This window comes from Hyperolius riggenbachi, chromosome 5, assembly GCF_040937935.1.
Source record: "Hyperolius riggenbachi isolate aHypRig1 chromosome 5, aHypRig1.pri, whole genome shotgun sequence".
NCBI lineage: Eukaryota > Metazoa > Chordata > Amphibia > Anura > Hyperoliidae > Hyperolius > Hyperolius riggenbachi.
In genome coordinates this window covers 322,365,871-322,385,402 of record NC_090650.1, presented here as the reverse complement: position 1 = coordinate 322,385,402, position 19,532 = coordinate 322,365,871, and the positions used below count along the sequence as shown (strand labels likewise).

General features: G+C 42.4%; 1 protein-coding gene across 1 annotated transcript in view; it reads right to left on the bottom strand.

Moving 5' to 3' along the window:
- LOC137518877 (laminin subunit alpha-3-like) overlaps nucleotides 1-19,532 on the bottom strand; it is a 303,606-nt gene that overhangs the window by 241,563 nt on the left and 42,511 nt on the right. The window contains exons 7-11 of the mRNA XM_068237275.1: nucleotides 19,067-19,182; nucleotides 13,335-13,453; nucleotides 8,007-8,097; nucleotides 6,589-6,720; nucleotides 67-132 (exon numbers count right to left, since the gene is read on the bottom strand). Of these exons, the coding sequence (XP_068093376.1) occupies nucleotides 67-132; nucleotides 6,589-6,720; nucleotides 8,007-8,097; nucleotides 13,335-13,453; nucleotides 19,067-19,182 (524 nt within the window). The remainder of the gene's footprint in view (nucleotides 1-66; nucleotides 133-6,588; nucleotides 6,721-8,006; nucleotides 8,098-13,334; nucleotides 13,454-19,066; nucleotides 19,183-19,532) is intronic.

Here is a 19,532-nt window from a genome sequence, read left to right as displayed (position 1 = left end):
TGGTCTTTAATGTGTTTCTTATTTATTAATAAAATGATGTAATACATATATAATTAAACAATTTACCTTGTATGTTGCCAGCAGTTGGCCTGAAAGGAAATGATGTGGTGGGAAAAGGATAATACGGAATTCCTGAGAAAGTAAATAGATTACTATTTTTAGCATAGATATTAAAACATTCTGCATTATTATTTAAGTGTATGTATCAGTCATCTTGAGGCCTGGACTGATATTCAACACAGCAAAACCATGATTCAGTGCTTAGCTCCCTAAGTGGTGGTCCTGAGTGTGGCTCACGGTTACTTTTAAGTGAAAAGGGGTAACCCTGAGCTACACTGGTGGAGAGCGCCAGGAGGGGAATGTGGAGAGAGTGCAGCAGGGCATTATGGAACTCACCTGCCTGGGAAGCCCCATCTCTATGGGGAGAAGCCCGTCTGCTACATGACAAAAGATCGCAATCTCACCATAGAGATACAGCACTCCCACGAGGATGTTCCCAGTTCCTGGGGAGGTGAGTTCGATAATGCTCCACTGCTGTTTCTGCAGAGCGGATGGGGGAACCCTGTCTAGTGACATACTTTGAATGGGGGGCACCCTCTGGCTACCTATACTGGAAGGAGCACACTCTAACTACCTATACTTGGGGGGCCTCTCTGGCTACCTATAATGTTGAGGAGCACTTTCTGGCTGCCTACACTGGTGGGTAAAAAATAAATCAATTGTGGCCCCCATTGTCAATAGGATGTTTTAATGGAGAACACAAAATCAGCACCATGAAGAGCAGGTCCTCAAGGACAACCAATGCTAAAGCAAACCTAATTTTTATATGCCTAAGGCCACATTCACAGTGGGGCATTGGCCTCAATTCACTAAGCTTATCTCCTGTCTTTATAACAACGTTTCTATAGTTATCATCGTGGTGATAAGGCATGTAGTATTCAGGAAACATTTTACCTCAGACAAACCTAAAGTTAACTCTTCTGTCTTTAAGTTAACTCTTCAATCCTTAAAATAGCTCCAGAATTCTAGACAGGCTGTTAATTAACTGCGTGTGAAAATAACTACAGAGCAGGTAACGTAAAGGAATACTATCAATGCCCAAGTGTTCTAAAATTACAATGTACAAATAATGTCTAAGTAGCTGTGTAAACATTTTCCTACTTTGCGTGTTAAATATCAGAGGCAAAAGCTTTAATTTATTGAGAGTAGGATTTAGCTTTATTGGGACAAATCAATTGCAGAAGGGGTGTCTGCTTCACTGCACAGCCCGTGTTGCATATCAGACTACAGAGTATTTTTTTCAGAAAGCAAAAACAGTATGAAAAGCTGTGACAAAAGCTGTGAGCTTTCTCTCTCTCTCTCTCTCCCACAGAGTTGCACACAGGGTTAACTGATGAATTGTGAGGGGAATTTCCCCTCACTTCATGGCTCATTCTGCCATCAGTTTTGGCGTCAGTAAAGTTTGAAAGTATTTTGATAACAGTAAACAAAGAGGTTGCCAGTGAAATGTATACACCAGTACTTAGCAGCACTTCCCAAACAATTCTTATCTCAATTGAAAAAAAAAAATATGTAGATCGATAGTGTTCTTTTAACTACAAAGGAGGTAACTTAAGGAATGAAGAGATACGATAACTCTCTCACTGTGTGGTGGCAAGTTTGCTCTTGCCTTATTATCTCCAGCATGATCTTAGTGAATTGAGGCCGTTGTGTTGTGTTCCCTGTATAACAGGGATGCAATGGAACTAAAAAGTAGTACCACAACTCACAGTCGCTTTGCGTCACATACAGTTTAGCATACAGTCAATGAAAAGAATTCCAGACTGTATCGGTTAATGCACACATTTAGCGGTAACGCATTAAATGCAGTGTTACCATGTCGCAACCTGTTTTATTGCAACGCTGCCACCACACTGTGTACATCGTATAGGTGGTGCATTACAGTGCAGTAAGCTGAATCACAAAGTGCCCGCTGCACCACAACGCACCACTGTGAATGTGGCCTTAATGAAATTAGCCCTGCAGAGCTTATGACCCCATCAGGGAGGGTGGGCAGGAAGCCTTATCCCTGTATGAGTGGTGATGGTAGGAGCAAGGTTCAGCTTCTGGGGTACATCCATACTTTCTTCCTGCTGTCAGGTTTGATGATCATTCTGATGGTGGTCTCCTGGCAAAAAGGGAATGTATTCAAGGTCAAACATGCGGTCAGGAGTGCTGCATTTCTGAAGCTCTTGAGGGCATATTTCATTTATGCAGTTAAAATTCACTTCAGATGCACTTTAAACTATAACCTAATAACCTGGGGCCACACACTGCAGGCCATGTGTGATTGTTTCTTTTTAATACTATATATGTCTCTTTTTAAGAGGAAACGTTGGACAAAACTATGGAACAAGGTGGGAGACTTTACAGCTTTTTAAGTTAAAGAGGAACTGTAGTGTAAATAGCGTAATTAATAACATTTCTTCTTTTTTTTTTACAATTTTCATTTATAAACTATTTAGGTGGCAAATTGTTTGGTCCTGTCATATGATATCTGTAGAATGTTTACTGAAAGTTCTAAAGCCAGTACAAAATATACCAGGTCTGCCAGAATATCCTGTGGGGGGAAGGGAGGAACTCTGCATATCTAACATGCCTAGGCTAAGCATCACTGGGAGGGCTGGGCTACATACCAAAATACAGCAATATATAGGAATAGAAAGCATTTCTGATGCTGAAATCAGGAAAATTACCATAAAAGTGGGTATCCTGAATAATTTACTGCATTTTTCAATAAGTCACTATGGTGGCTCTTTAATCATTCATTTTTGAATAGTTGCTGTGGAAGCACTAATGAAGCACTTAAAGTGGCCTGAAACTCCGACATAACATTCAATAAAAATGTGTTTTCCTACTTTTATTACTCATACAGTTATCATATTTGCTTTTGGGCATAAGTAATATTGTCTATTTACTAATTACAAGTTTCCAAAGTGTAGTTTATCTTTCCCTGCAACCTGCCATTGCATTTTATTCAAACTGCTTTTTATTATATATTAACATCTTCTAATTAGCTGTTCTAAGCTGCTTGTGTGCTTGAAGCACAGAGAGCTTCACAGAGAGCACTTTTCACTTGTTACACACATTGGGCCTGATTCACAAAGCGGTGCAAACTTTTTCGCGGACTTTTGCGCGCGCAATTTGCCGCGATTCGCGCGATCGCGGCAAATTACGCGCGCAAAAGTCCGCGAAAAAGTTTGCACCGCTTTGTGAATCAGGCCCATTGTATCAACATTAGAATGCAAACAAAGATACTGTTATCTCCAGTTTGGATGTGGATTTGAAGCTGAATAGCAGGACAAAGTGCTTTGTTTAACCATTTCTGCTAAAAAAAAATATGGGATAGTAGCTTTCAAGCTGTGAGGAATCTTTTAGAGCAAAGTTGAAATGCTGGCTTTCATACCACTTTAAGAGCTTGGCCAGCTGCATCAGTGGGACATGTCTAAGCATTCTTATTAGTGAAAAGGGTAACTTTCATATTTCTCTTACTTTAGGTTTAACTGAATGCAAATATGTCATGTAAGTACTGTGTGTAATCTGTAATTGTAAGTACCTTTGTCTGCCTCCTGGCTATATGATACCATTTAGTAAACAACATCTTGCACAGCCTACTTGAATTGTTATTATCAGGAAGCAATGATTCATACCTGAAGATGTAATCTAGACTGTGATTCACCTCACACACTTCACTGTTCACAGCGTACCATGTTACCTTATCCCTCCCTCAGCTCAAACATTACGTCCTTCTAATGAGCAATATTCACATCAGGTTTTGCATTCAATTATTATAGCCTCCATGTGCAAGCAAATCCTCACAAATATAGCTTTACTTAAAGGAAACCTAAATGCAAACAACAAATAAAAAAAACAGTCTCACTTATCTGGGGCTTCTAATGTCCCCCTGCAGCCGCCCTGTGCCCGTGCCAAACGAATCCTCCGGTACCCCGCCGCGGCTAAATTTTGTTTTTTGGCTATTGATGGCCACTGCGCCTGAACGGACCGGGCTGCGCCCGTCCTCATTTGCACTCCCTTCGCCGGGAATGTCATGTGCATTAGAGATTTCCTCGCACTGCGCATGCGCAGGATGCGAACGGTGACATGCACAGCCAGGGCCGCGTAGGCGCAGTGGCCAACGACTGGCTCTGTTGCCGAAATAGAAACTTAGTCACTGCAGAGCACAGGTGGACCGTTCCGTAACAGCGCAGGCACAGGGCGGCTGCAGGGGGCCGGTAGAAGCCCCAGGTAAGTTAATGTGGCTTTTTTTTATTGACTTAAGTATCCCTTTAAAGAGACACTGAAGCCAGCTTAAAAACTAGTTTTTACCCTTTATTAAACTTAAGAATCATGGTCTCTGCTAAAACACTGCTATCCCGCGGCAAAATGAAGGTTTTTTACCCCCCAAATCCTAGGGCAGAAATCCACTACTTTCCTGGTAGTGGATTTTGCTGTCCAGGGAGGCAGAGCTTAGGGCTGTAGCTCTGCCTCCATTTGCGTCAATCTGCCCGCGGATCTCCGCCTCTCCCTGCCCCTCTCAGTGAAGGAAGACTGCCAGGGGCGGGAAGAGGTGGCAATCAGCGGGGATTGATGCGAAGAGAGGCAGAGCTACAGCCCTAAGCTCTGCCTCAATCAGGAAGCGCTCCCCAGTATTTGCCCTGGGGATTTGGGGGGTAAAAAACCCTTGTTCGGTCTTGGGAATTCGGCGGTTTAGCAGGGACCATGATCCTTCAGCAGAAAAGAAGGTAAAAAATAATTTTTACCTTTAATTACCTCTAAGGTAATTTTTAAACTGGCTTCAGACTCTCTTTAAAGTAAACCTGAAATGAATCAAGCACAAGGCTTTATACTCTACTTACCTGGGTCTTCTACCTGTTGCGTGTGTCATCTCCTGTCTGTACTCCTGCAATCAGCCCCAGTAGCCGGGGACTACTGAGGAAGGGTAAGTAGCTGGTGGGGGTTCTCCACAGCCTTTGGCCCTCCTGCAGTTGCAGGGACTGCTCTCCCTACTGCTGCTTCTATTTAGGAATTACTGCTTGTCTGCTTTACAAGTAGAATGTGATAATGCTGTGCACAGAACACAGATGTGCAAACTCCAGTGCGGTGAACACTGCAAATCACTGCACTCTGCAAATCACTGCACTCTGCCATAACAGCAACTCACAGAGGATTTTATTCACACAGACAGACACAACTTCTCAGCGTTCAAGCTGTGATTCTTAATCTTATATTTATTTCTCAGCTGTCTGCGGTGTTTTTGTTGATTTTATTTGTGGGGTGCTCACAGTTATAGACTTTCTTTTAATACTTTAATCTGTGTCAGTTTTGTAAAGATGGCATGAACCATGACTGAAGAATTTACATTAAAGGGTCCATCAGCCCACTCACTGTGCTTGTGGTTATGCTTTTCCGCTGAAAGGAGAACTTAGTAAATAACACTTATGTAATTAAGCTTGTTCTTGATCTACTCATAACATCAATGACTGGTGGTTATTTTCAAATTTAGAGTTAATGGGATATCATACAGGATCCAGTTTCACAAGTGATGTCAGCTTTGTGAGTGTGGCCTAAGGCACATGTGAGCACAAGCATTGCCAACGGTCGTACACAAGCTGGACTGCAGGGAAAACATGAACAACGAGTTTATAATAAAATGCTGTTTCCTGCTATTTATGCTTTGTCTGCAGCATCAATAAAGGCCATTCATTCTATGCAGGCCAGCAACGTATAGAGGAGAGAGTTGTAAGAACTCTGTAAGAAAACCAGAAGCATACCTCCCCACCTTTTGAGATGAGAAGGGACACTTAAAGTATGCATTCTTCCAGCCCCTAGGTAGGTCTGATAGGTCCCACGCCGTAGTCCCGCACTGATCCAGGCCTCAACTACACCCTCTGGAAGATTGCGACCCGTGGCCGGGTCAGGATCTACTGCGCATGTGTGGGCACGCCTCTTCTCATGATCACGCTGCCGCTCTGCGCTTGCGCAGTTCAGAGAGAGAGAGAGAAAATTGTACTGCACAAGCACAAAGTGCTTTCAGTGAGGGGAGTGCAATCACAAGAGGTGCACAAGCACAGAAGATCCTGACCTGGATGTGGTTCACGATCTTTCGGCGTGAAGAATGGAGGTCTGGAACAGATTTCTAGCGTCTGGAAGAAGCCCCAGGTGAGCTAAACTCCCCCCGGTATATCATTTAAGCCACGCCTCTGTCACATCCCTTGTCATGAAAACCATAAAGATTTCATAAGAAAAATACGTTGTTTTATAATTCAAACCACACTGATCCTTACTATTTTGGTTTATTTTTCTTCATGTAAACATTTAAAAATAAAAAAATATGTCAATTTAAAGGATGGGAATAAAGTATAGAGTCAAGTAAACAAATTTTTCAGTTGAAAAATACATACATTTATATAGATCTGTACATCAGTCCCGAAAGAGCGACATATGTGGAAGAAAGAGGGACATATGTGGGGGATTGGGCTCCCAAAGAGGCACTGTCCCTCCAAATGAAGGGCAGTTGGGAACTGTGTCAGCAGCTTTGTGAACACTTACGTAGACAGAGAGGGTACCTATAGTAGCCATCCGCACAGCGCTCGCAGTTAGGTCCAGTGAAGTTGGGCTTGCAGTAACATCTCCCTGATCCCTCCTCACATCCATCTGCTTGCTCTGGATTACAGCTGCAAGCTGTCACAAACACATTAACAGAAAGGCACAATGGAGAAACATAATAGTTATGACAATGTATAGTGTAAACTGGAGTAAAGCATTACCTCTAGATTGTTCCATATGCCTAGCTTAGGCTGTGTTATGTAGAAATGTTAAAGTGCAGACTGTGGCATGTGTTAAGCATCCCCATAACCCTACCTCATTAAAAGTACCTACCTATCCAGTCTTCCTCTGTATACAGTCAATTCTTATTATGACATGACATAACACAGTGAACTATGTGAATTATGACATAACACAGTGAACACACTACATTGGAGATTTGATTTTGTAATCTTAATCTATTATTTCATGTGCAGCGCTGCATACAATAATGCTATAGTAAACAGTACTGAAAGAAGTACGGTAGATTGTTAAAAAGAATGATTCCAATGTAACCTTGCCATTTATCACCTAGCGCAGTGTTTCCCAAACCTCTCCTTGTGACTCCCCAATGGTGCATGTTTTGCCGACAACCTCACCTATGCACAGGTGGGGTAATTAGGGTCTCAGCTACATGCAATCCACCTAGCTGAGACACGAATTACCACACTTGTGCACAGGTGACAGTGCCTGGTAATCACAGTTGGGGAGTCACAAGGACAGGTTTAAGAAACACTGCCCTAGGGAGTCATATGACCACCTGTACCTGCATTGGGGAGGTCACCTGGCTACCTACAGTTGTGGGAATTTAGGTTAGGCCTTCATCACACGGAAGGCTGAAGGTGGTGAATTCAACATCGCGGTTTTCTGCCAAATGATGACATGCATAGGGATACAAAAGCTGCCACTCGGCTGCATGTAGTTGCTAATGGCTGGGAGGCTGAACTATGCTACCCTGTGAAAAGGCCTAAAACTGCAGTGTTTGCACTTTACGATAAATAAGTGGGCTTTGGGTTACAGTTTGGGCACATTGGGTCTCTAAAAGGTTTGTCATCACTGTAGAAAAGTGGTGTATAGTTGCTGCTCTGCCTTTCACACTGTTGAAAATGAATTTATCATGCATTGATTTATGCTCAGACCTTGAGTTCTGTAACTTATACAGCAGAATCCTTTTATAGTAAACTCCAAGGGACCAGGAAAAGTAGTTTACTATATCAGAAGATTACTCTATCAGAATTGGTCACACAATGTATATTTATAGAGACACATTTGCTGGGACCGGAGGACTGGGTTTACTATATCCAGAGGTTTACTAGAACGAGATTCTATCGTATTTTTTAAAAGACTTCATATAAGGCAAAATGTAGGAAATCAGGACTTACGAATGCAACCATCAGGGGCTTCTTTAGGGACCCCATATTGCCGATAATATCCCACAGCACACCTCTCACAGTTCACACCGGCTGTGTTATGCTGCAAAACAAAAGCAAGTGAACCACTGCGAATACAGATATTTTCATAAGACTGAGAAATAATGTATAATAGCATTCTGTATCAAATGTACAGGCCGGAAATCTACACCAATAATGATTAAAAGGTTAGATGAATGTGCAAATATGTGACATCCAGTTCAACAAGAAAAAGGTAGTTCCCATTAAACTGTAATATAATAATCAACATTTTACCACCAAATAATCTCTAATCCAAGACTGGAATATGAAACGTGTGCTATTTATCCAGTAGGGACACCAATTCTGCTACACTTCAATTTACACCAAAAAAATCCAGAAGTTTAGACTTACATACCGGGAGGGGCTGAGTAACATGTAGCGTGTTCAGCATCAATCAATAAATCAAGTACACAAAAAGTTGGAGCTTGTGAAGTACCTTCTTTAAAGGACAACTGTAACAAGAGGGGCATGGAGGCTGCCATATGTATTTCCTTTTAGGAAAAAACAGTTGCCTGGCATCCTGATGATCTATTTGGCTGCAGTAGTGTTTGAATAACACCAGAAACAAGTATGCAGCTAATCTTGTCAGAACTGACAATAATATCAGAAACACCTGCGCTGCATATGCTTTTTCAGTGTATATGGCTAAAAGTATTAGAGGAGAGGATCAGCAGGATAGCCAGGCAACTGGCATTACTTAAAAGGAAATAAATATGGCAGCATCCAAATGCCTCTTGTTACAATTGTCTTTTAACTATTGCCCTGTAAAATGTTCATACTTTTTTATCATCACTAGTCTACATTAGTAATAGAACAAATCAGGGGCGTAACAATAGGGGGTGCAGAGGTTGCGACCACATCGGGGCCCTTGGGCTAGAGGGGCCCCAAGAGGCCCTCCCTCAACTACAATATTAGCTCTCTATTGGTCCTGTGCTCATAATAATCACTTCTGTAGATACTTTGAGTAGTGGTAATCATTAACAAGCTGTTCCCCATCCTCCTTCTTGCACCTCTGACACTGTAGTTGCCATTGGCAGGTTTTGGTGCACCGTAACAATTGTTATTTATAGAGTGCTTGGGGGCCCCAATGTAAAACTTGCCCACAGGTCCTTAGCTATGCCACTGGAACAAATATATATCCTAACCCCAACATGCAAATCTCTATTGACATGATTAGGGGGAGATCCATCCAATAACCATTTAGCGGCCAGGAAATTCATTGGCTGCTACTGGTTTTAATAAGTTAAGCTTCTTTTATTCCCTGTGTGAGTGGAAAGTTGCATGTTAGGAGATTGTTTTGCTGAACATACAGTAGTAAAGAAATAAAATAAACTCCATGATCACTTTAAATGCTAGTTAGACATAAAATAACAAATTGGAACTGTATTCAAGTTCTGAACCATTGCTACATGCACACATGACCAAAAATAAGAGTTTCTGCTATCTGGTGGCATCAATGTTCCAGCAGGAGAAGCAAATAGATGTGTCACACATTATTGATTGTAACGGGCATTTGGCTTTCTGTATGCAATGCTTGGAGTTTTGGTACTTGATATCAAAGATGTACACAGCTGCTTGAACCATTAAAAATAGGGTTAGTTATCAGGAAGGGGTTTGGCAGGTGGCAGATTAGGACTAGATATCAAGTAGGGAAAGCTTCAGAGAGCAGTGGACCAACAACATGTTGACAGATTCTATAGGATCCGTTAATACATATATTTTGTTGGAGGCACTGAAAGGCTAGCTACTATATAGTGTTAATTACAAAATAATCTTTCAACCAGCTTTTTACTGTTTGTGGAAGGCCCACCACCTCCACTTTCAAGCCTACTTAGAAAAAGATTCACAGCAGCACTAGGTCTAAAAATGTAGTTTTTTTTATTTGTTGCACTTTAAAGAGTCACTGAAGTCTCGTTTTTTAACTTATTTTCTTATTCAGCCTTCTTCAGCATTAAATTCTAAGCTGAATCGCCACATCCCCGTGGTAGAACAAGTTATTTATAGCCCTGAAATTGCCTTGCAAAGTTTCACGACTCTGCAGGTAGTAGATTCTTCTTCCTGGCAGAGGCAAAGATTTGCGCAGTAGCTCTGCCTCTACTACAGTCAACCTTCGCCGATCTCCGCCTCTCCTTGCCCCTCTCAGTGAACGAAGACTAAGAGGGGTGGGGAGAGGTGGAGATCGGCGGAGATTAACTGGAGTAGAGGCAGAGCTACTGCACAAATCTCAGCCTCTACCAGGAAGCAGAATGATGCGACCTGTGAAACTTTGCAGGGCAATTTCAGGGCTATAAATAACTGGTTCTGCCGCGGGGATGTGGCAATTCAGCTTAGAATTTAATGATGAAGAAGGCCGAATAAGAAAATATGGTAAAAATTAGACTTCAGTGTCTCTTTAATAAGCAATAAAAATTCTATAATTCATAAAAATCACACTCCACTGAAATAAATTGTTCTAAAAGGTATTATGCATAAATTGCAGTAGCGCTGTAACCATACACCCCCAGACCATGCACACCTCAAAACAGTTTATGGCCTAGGAGTGTATGGTTACAGCGGTACTGCAATGTATGCATAATCATTTTTAGCATTATTTTTATGAAATTAAAGAATGATTATTGTTAATTAAAGTGTGAAAAATAAAAAAGTAACATCTTTAGAACCAGTGCTACTGCTGGGAATCTTTTTCTAAGTACGGTAGTTCGGGTAATACATGCCCGTTGTGAACTAATACTCTGAGAACAAAGGTGAGAACACAGCCGCTGTCACTGTGCACAACAGGAATCTAATGAAATGTATTTCAAGCCTAAGGCGTGACAGACATTGACGTTAGGGGTGTCCATTTATCGTTAGGAGAATTGGTGAATGGTGATCTTCATGGGCAATCAGGGCCGGTTCTCTCATTAAGCAAGGTGAAACATTTGCATCAGGCGCAGAGATTTCAGGGGCAGCACTTTTGTATTGTGTTACCTTCCTGAGGCTGAATCCAGTGGCTGAGGGTGAGCAGTGTGTTTGTCACAGACTCACAGCCAGCCAGTGTGCTATTGTGTTGAGCTGCAGCACGTCATGTGAGAACATGAAATGAAGTAGAGTAAATCGTCGGGTGCTGTGCGATCATTCCAAATCGGGGTGTGTGGGGGCATTGAATTAAAACATAGATGAAAACACTTTAGCAAGCACAAAATACTAAATTGTTACTAACTGCCTTGATAGTTACTTGGAAGGTAGAAGAAAAAAAAAGACAGGCTCTGGGGAGATACATCATTGTTTTCTCTGCAAGGTTTTTTTTTACACATTTTTGAAGCTGATGCATCTGTAAAGCCCCATGGTACATATACTTGAATGTGACGCGGAGACACCAAGTACACAGAGTTTGCAAGACAGACACTCCTATCCCCCTTTTGCCTGAGGAGGTGGGTAAACTCGAAGCACAAGCATAACTCTGTATTATGAAGGAGTTCTAGGTGTGTGTTAAAGTGATTTCATTTTGGACTTTAGTCCCTTTTAAGCAATCATAACCCTTTTCAGAAGCAAAGCTATCCATGTATTTGCAGTTATAGATATTTATAGAAGTAGCAAGCTTCATGAAGCCACTCCTTTGCAAAATATTCTATCAATCACCACAAGTGAAACAGTAAAAATAGTCCGGGTACAGCCTTGCTGCCATTCGTGTAATATGGAACATGCTGCAGAGAGCTGAGTCATTCACCGGGCAAGAAATAACATGAAACACTCTGCTTTATTGTGCTGAACAGACCATATGTACAATCATGTTCTAATAATGGTTAATAAAAGTAGGTATTGGAAATCTTAACTAGCTTCCAATAAGACTGGAACAAGGGACAAAAAAACGATCAGCATACCTGTAGCTGAAATACATTTATGTAAATTGTTTTGCTTCCCAAATTGTTTTCAGGGTGGCCAAACTTGAGATATCCGTACTGCAGACAACTGCACAGTCAGTGAGGTGACACCACTTTATAGCTACCTAGCTTCCTGTGTCACTCCTTGCATCATGGGCATTAAATCAGCTACTGTATACAGTGCTGAGACTCCTTGGATTTAGTAAAACCTGATTTTGAAATGAAAAATGATTTCTCTTTTACAATGGTTTTGAAGATATCTTTAGCGTCTACTGCATCTTCGACACAATTTTGGGATAGGGAAGGGCAAACAAAAAAAACAGCATCACTTAATGATTATGTAAGACTAAAGTTCTTCACATGCTGATATATTCTTCCATACAGTTCTCGCATTGTATGTGGGTGGTCCAGGACTGCCATGTAGTAAAGGGCATTGCCAGGCACTGTCAGGGAAATCAGGTTAAATGTTGATCTCCATAGAGACCCTTAATGCCTGATACACACAAAAGGATTTGTGGCAAACCTTCCAGGTGGTCAATCATCCTGATAGATTTCCCCATTGATGATTGATCGGTTGGAGGAGTACCCACGCCCTACACTTGTTTAATAGCTTTACATTTCTTTTAAAGCGGGGTTGTCAGCTATAAAATCAAATTCCTATTACCCACTGCTTTGTGTTTATTATGTAGTCTACATCCTGATTCTGCATTGCAAGCATTCCAGTGTAATCATAAATGTGTCTGCTGTAATGAATGTTATCTCAGTCAACCTGGCTGTTTTCTCCTACATTGCCATGGAGAGGAAAGTTAAAAAAAAATAGCCTTGTTATCTTCCCTTCTTCCCCTCCCACATTCCTGCTCCTTGCTGATTGGCTGAGGGCAGTTCAATATGACACAAAGCTAAGAAGTGGAATAGAAGATAAATCACCTCACCCCTCAGCAGAAGCTGCTGAAATCAGATCCGTTTACAATGAAAACTAGATATGACAGTGTAGTTCTGCATATACCATTTCAGGCAGTGGAGTAAGGGAGGAAATGGATTGGCTTCAGTCAGAGGCAGTAAAGATGCCTCAAGTCAACCTAACTGTTGGAATGACTTGAGCTGCGTCTTAACAGTTGTTTGAACAATAGCAAACAACTTTTTTGTTTGTTTCAACAACAAAAGTTGTTTGATAATTGTGCATTTAAAAGACTTTTGTTAAGCGTGTGTATGAGCCTTAACATCTTGTATGTCCCAAACATCAGATCATTTTGATGTGCAGATGTCACTGACAGTCACATCTGATAGGCTCGCTATTGATCAGATGCTCAGTTTCTGCTGCCCAAGTTTGCCACAGGTTTGCTTTAATATGTTTAAATCATAAATAAACAGATATAAAATTACAATACAAACAAAGTACCTGGCAGTTAATGCAGACTCCTCCGCCGTTGTACCGTCCATGTATGTCTAGACTTGCTTGCTGATAATCTACTTCAGCATCATAATAGCAGTCTGAGGCATGTCCATGACAGTTGCAGGCTATGTAGAGGACACAATACATTGGTGCACCATTGAAAGAGTTATCTTTATTTTCTGCATTGCATGTGATGGCACAGACAAACATAGATTATTATTACCCGTATATACTTGAGTATAAACTGACTTGAGTATAAGCAGACATCCCCCCCCCCCCCCCTTCCCCAACTTTTACCTTAAAAAAAAAACCTGGAAAAAAAGATTGACTTGAGTTTAAGGCCAGAGGGTTGCACAAGATGCCTTTGCAGATCAGTGTTTTAAAGCAGCAGCAGCAGGCAGTTCATCTTGTAGCCGAAAGGGTTGCAATCTATCCTCCATTGCAGAGGTGGCCTTAGAGTACGCGGGGCCTGGGGCGAGTGTCATATGCGGGGCCTAGAGACATATGCTGTGGATACACACGTTGTGGAAGCACACACTCTGTATAGGTTAGATAGGTAGGTGCCTCCAGTATAGGTTAGATAGGTAGGTGCCCCGCAGTATAGGTTAGATAGGTAGGTGCCCTGCAGTATAGATTAGATAGGTGCCTGCAGTATAGATTAGACAGGTAGGTGCCCTGCAGTACAGATTAGATAGGTGCCTGCAGTATAGATTAGATAGGGTGGTGCCCTGCAGTATATATTAGATAGGTGCCTGCAGTATTGATTAGATAGAGTGGTGCACTGCAGTACAGATTAGATAGGTGCCTGCAGTATAGATTAGACAGGTAGGTGCCCTGCAGTACAGATTAGATAGGTAGGTGCCCTGCAGTACAGATTAGATAGGTAGGTAGGTGCCCTGCAGTACAGATGAGATAGGACAGTGCCTGCAGTATAGATTAGTTAGGTAGGTACCCCGCAGTATATATTAGATAGGTGCCTGCAGTATAGATTAGGTAGGGTGGTGCCCTGCAGTCTGCAGTACAGATTAGATAGGTGCCTGCAGTATAGATTAGATAGATAGGTGCCAGCCTGCAGTATAGATAAGATAGGTGCCAGCCTGCAGTATAGATTAGATAGGTGCCAGCCTGCAGTATAGATAAGATAGGTGCCAGCCTGCAGTATAGATTAGATAGGTGCCAGCCTGCAGTATAGATTAGATAGGTGCCAGCCTGCAGTATAGATTAGATAGGTGCCAGCCTGCAGTATAGATTAGATAGGAAGGTGGCTGCAGTATAGATTAGATAGGTGCCTGCAGTATAGATTAGATAGTTGCCAGTCTGCAGTATAGGTTAGATAGGTGCCTGCAGTATAGATTAGATAGGTGCCAGCCTGCAGTATAGGTTAGATAGGTGCCAGCCTGCAGTATAGATTAGATAGGTGCCAGCCTGCAGTATAGGTTAGATAGGTGGCTGCAGTATAGATTAGATAGGTGCCTGCAGAAAAGATTAGATAGGTGCCTGCAGTATAGGTTAGATAGGTGCCAGCCTGCAGTATAGGTTAGATAGGTGCCAGCCTGCAGTATAGGTTAGATAGGTGCCAGCCTGCAGTATAGATTAGATAGGTGCCAGCCTGCAGTATAGGTTAGATAGGTGCCTGCAGTATAGATTAGATAGGTGCCTGCAGTATAGATTAGATAGGTGCCTGCAGTATAGGTTAGATAGGTGCCAGCCTGCAGTATAGATTATATAGGTGCCCTGCAGTATAGATTAGATAGATGCCAGCCTGCAGTATAGGTTAGATAGGTGCCTGCAGTATAGATTAGATAGGTGCCAGCCTGCAGTATAGATTATATAGGTAGGTGCCCTGCAGTATAGATTAGATAGGTGCTAGCCTGCAGTATAGGTTAGATAGGTGCCAGCCTGCAGTATAGGTTAGATAGGTAGGTGCCCTGCAGTATAGATTATATAGGTAGGTGTCCTGCAGTATAGATTAGATAGGTGCCAGCCTGCAGTATAGGTTAGATAGGTGCCTGCAGTATAAGTTAGATAGGTGCCAGCCTGCAGTATAGGTTAGATAGGTGCCAGCCTGCAGTATAGGTTAGATAGGTGCCAGCCTGCAGTATAGATTAGATAGGTGCCAGCCTGCAGTATAGGTTAGATAGGTGCCAGCCTGCAGTATAGGTTAGATAGGTAGGTGCCCCGCAGTATAGATTATATAGGTAGGTGCCCTGCAGTATAGATTATATAGGTAGGTACAGGTTAGATAGCAAGGTGGCTGCAGTGCTGGGGAGAGCGGGAATGGTTGTTAAAACTCACGTGTCTTCGCCGATGCTCACAGCTACCATCTATTTCCTCTCCCAGCATCTGTGTATTGGTAACAGCGCCCCCATGTGGTGACATGTGGTCACGTCATCATAGGGGGCGCTGTTACCAATACACAGATGCTGGGAGAGGAAATAGATGGTAGCTGTGAGCATCGGTGAAGACATGTGAGTTTTAACAAATATGCCCGCTCTCCCCAGCACTGCAGAGGGTGCGGGGCCTCCTTAGGTGCGGGGCCTGGGGCGATTGCCCCACTTGCCACCCCCAAAGGCTGGCTCTGCTCCATTGCCTCACAATAGAACACCTTCCAAACACACACAACCTTTGTACAGAGTACCCATCTGAGCCAACTGATTGTTACAAATAAGCACACATCATTATGGCTGGAGGCAGCAACATACCCTGAAAGCCCAACAATTGCAGGCCTGCTGTTTGCACTGCAGCATAGGTATAGGTATCTTGTGCTTACAGTGGTTTGACTGGAGGATTTGAAAGAGGACCTGTAGTGATGGCTGTGGGAGCTTTCAAAGTGATAGCAGCGTGTTGCGGATTTGCCTACAAAGTGATAGCTTTGTGCTGTCTCCTGCTGTGTGCTGTGTCCTGCGTCCCCCACCAGAGTAGCATGGCATATTTACTGATCCACGCCACGAATTTGAAATTATGTCTCATTTGCAATTATGCCCTCTAGTGGCGTCATTGATATGAGACTCCGAAATGTACAATTAAAGATGATTCCTGGAGGGCAGCGTGGATTGGAGAGCATAAGAAGAAAGCACTGCTCTCCATATGCTGGCGGGGACATTCGGCGGGTGGCAGACACAGGTATCATCTATGGTATATATGCCACGCGCACCACTGTGGTGGGGACACAGAACACAGCAGAAGACAGCACAAAGCTGTCACTATGTATGCCAATCCGCTGCGCCGCGCTGCTCTGGTGGGGACGGGGGTCACGTTATTTTACATTTGATCATAGTGGGAGGTAAGTGACTCAAGTATAAGCCAAGACCCACACTTTTGGAACACTTTTTTTGTCCCAAAAACTCTGCTTATACTTAAGTATATACGGTATTTATTGCACTTATAAAGCACCAACATAATACGCACCACTGGACAATAGGAATACATACAATGTAAACATGGGTGAGAGACAGAGAAGTAGCACACGGTTATATTACTCCATGGGAAGGGTGTAATTTCTGCGGTGGCAAGATTAAGAGGGGCACACTAAGGGGGGGGGGGGGGCCTTGCCAAAAGCTTACAATCTAAAGTGAGGTGGGTGGGGGGGAGAGGGACTGGAAAAGGTGTGTTTTGAGGGCTTACTTCTTACTTGAAGGTGTTGAAGAAAGGGGCAAGTTGGGGGGGGGGGGGGAGTTCCATAGGGTGTGGGCGGCTCTTGAGAAGTCCTGTATGTGTGCATTGGAGTGAGAAATGGGTGGGGCGGTCGGGCAGAGATCATTGGAGGACCAGAGGGGTTGGGTAGGTATATGTCTGTGGACGAGATGTAGGAAATGTAGGTTGGGCAGGTTCTGTGCACAGATTTTTAGACCAGGCATACAATCTTAAAACTGATCCTGAAGCAGATAGTGAGCCAGTGTAGAGCTTTGCAGAGGGGGAAGTGGAAGCAGTGGGAAGAATGGATGAGTCTAGCTACTGCATTCATTACTGATTGAAGGGGTGCAATGCGGTTTAAGGGGATAACATAGATGACTGTTTAACAGAACGCCGTACCCTGGACGCTGATTACTGAATTAATGGGAATATCTTAATACATCATGATCTGGGCGACTTGCTGGATTGAATGGAATTTAAATGTCACATTTGACAACTCTTATAAAACAAGAAAGGAACAGAATCTCACCCCAAATACAAGCAGTCATAGAACAGCAGATCCTTTGCTTCAAACACAGCAGTGAGCATATTCAATGTTGTTTTCATTCTATTGTGAATTGCTGTGCACAGATGTATTTAAAGTTAGCCATCCAAATAGGATTAAAGGGGTTGGTGAAAGTTCAGTATCATTTCCACAGAATCAAATTCTAGCATTGGAATGCTTCTTTACAAACCGCTCTAACTACAGTGGGTTTTAATATAACATCTATACTGTATGTTAACTTATTGACATGAACTTAGAGATCAGCTGTTTTGATAATAGGAATGAAAACAAATGTATAACTTTACAATACAAAGCACTCCTCACTGAACAAAATTCTTCTTTTTGTGCAATTATGTTGTGCTGATACCCTCTGCAATACCTACCAGGGTACACTAAGCTATTCATGTAATTATAGGACAAATATCAAGTTAACTAAAATGAATAAATGCCACATACTGTATATTTCCAGTAATTACTAGCAAATAGCAATACAGTGGCTTTTTTTTTTTCATCTTTTTATGTTTTATGTAAAGAAAATATGACATTTACACAGAACAGTTTTCACTGTGGGCATAACTACGGAGGACTGTGCCCAAAACACCCAGCATACAGAAACAATCTTCACTGGCTGTAATACTGTGACTGGAATCTGTCTAGGACACTAGTCACTTAGCCAAAGTGTTACAGCAAACCTGTGCGGTCTTTTGGACAAAAATGTAGATAATTACCTCGATAAAGGGAAGAGTATGGATCCTCGCTGTTGTGGCGCTGAGACCCCTGAAGCTTACGGCCAAGCTCCCGTACATGAACAAGCGTGGCTGCACTGCGTAGGGTAAGGACGACTCACGCCTGTGCAGTAGCACAGAGCCGGGTTTGTTTCCGCCGAGCCCCTTCAGCTCCATGACAGTGCACAGGCAGGAGCTGTCTGTACCTGTGCAGCGCAGCCGAGCTCCATCGGCAAGCCTTTGTTGAAGGGCTTCGGGGGTCCCACCACTGCGGTGAGGAAGGTGATGGGAAAGCCTCTGGTTTATCCAGAGGCTTCCATTTGCTTAGGCAAATACTCATTTGGGGCACTTTTTACATTGCAGGTACACTTTAAATAAAAAGAATGCACAGTTACAGTGGCCCACATTCAATTCACACCCTGTGGTTTTTCCTAGGTGATATTTTCACACCTTTTAAACCCCCAGCAAGCGAGAAAATACACAAAATAATTTTGATAGTACTTTCTCACCTAAGTTTTGGTACTTTTCAATTGCAACGTGCTGAAAAATTATTTTAACAAATAGCTGAAAAATTATCTCAAATGACAAAACTCTAATTGGATATAGGCCATTGTTCTCATCAGCATAATAAAAATGGAATGCTATGTTCAGTGGCTGCTGTGTCTAAGACTAAACTGTAAAGCTGTCCTTTGTAAGCCTGTTACCGCACTTGTGACCATAGCATCTATATGTCTCAGGCTGTGAGGCTTCATAGCATTGCTGGTAACACATGCATTTTACTAAGTCTCTTGATAACAGACAAATGCGTGAAACATAAGCTATTACTTATCACTTACGTTCACACTGGTTAGCTGTGTCGATACTGGCAGGCCGCCATGCCTTCTGATTATAACCAGGACAGCAGCGGTCACAGATCTCCCCACACGTGTTATGCTGGCACTGGCACTCATACCTCCAGCACAGAAAAGAAAGAAAAAAAACTAATTCTGAACACGTTTTTCTCATTATGGTTATATAAAATGTATAACAAAGTCGAAAAAACTATATCAATCATTCTGCTTAATTCATTAACAGATAACACTACTTCTTACTGAAGGAAACACACTTTCAAAACTTTTTCCTAAGGCCAAAACTCCTTCTCAAATGATTAGTCTTCTTGGAGTGTTTTAGCAGTCCTGGCTATATCATGACACATTCACATTTATAATCTGGTGAATTGATAAACAGGCCTTTTTTCCAGATGTTACAGCACTACACACTAAATCTCAAATATAAGTTCTACTTCTGCCTTATTCAGTATTT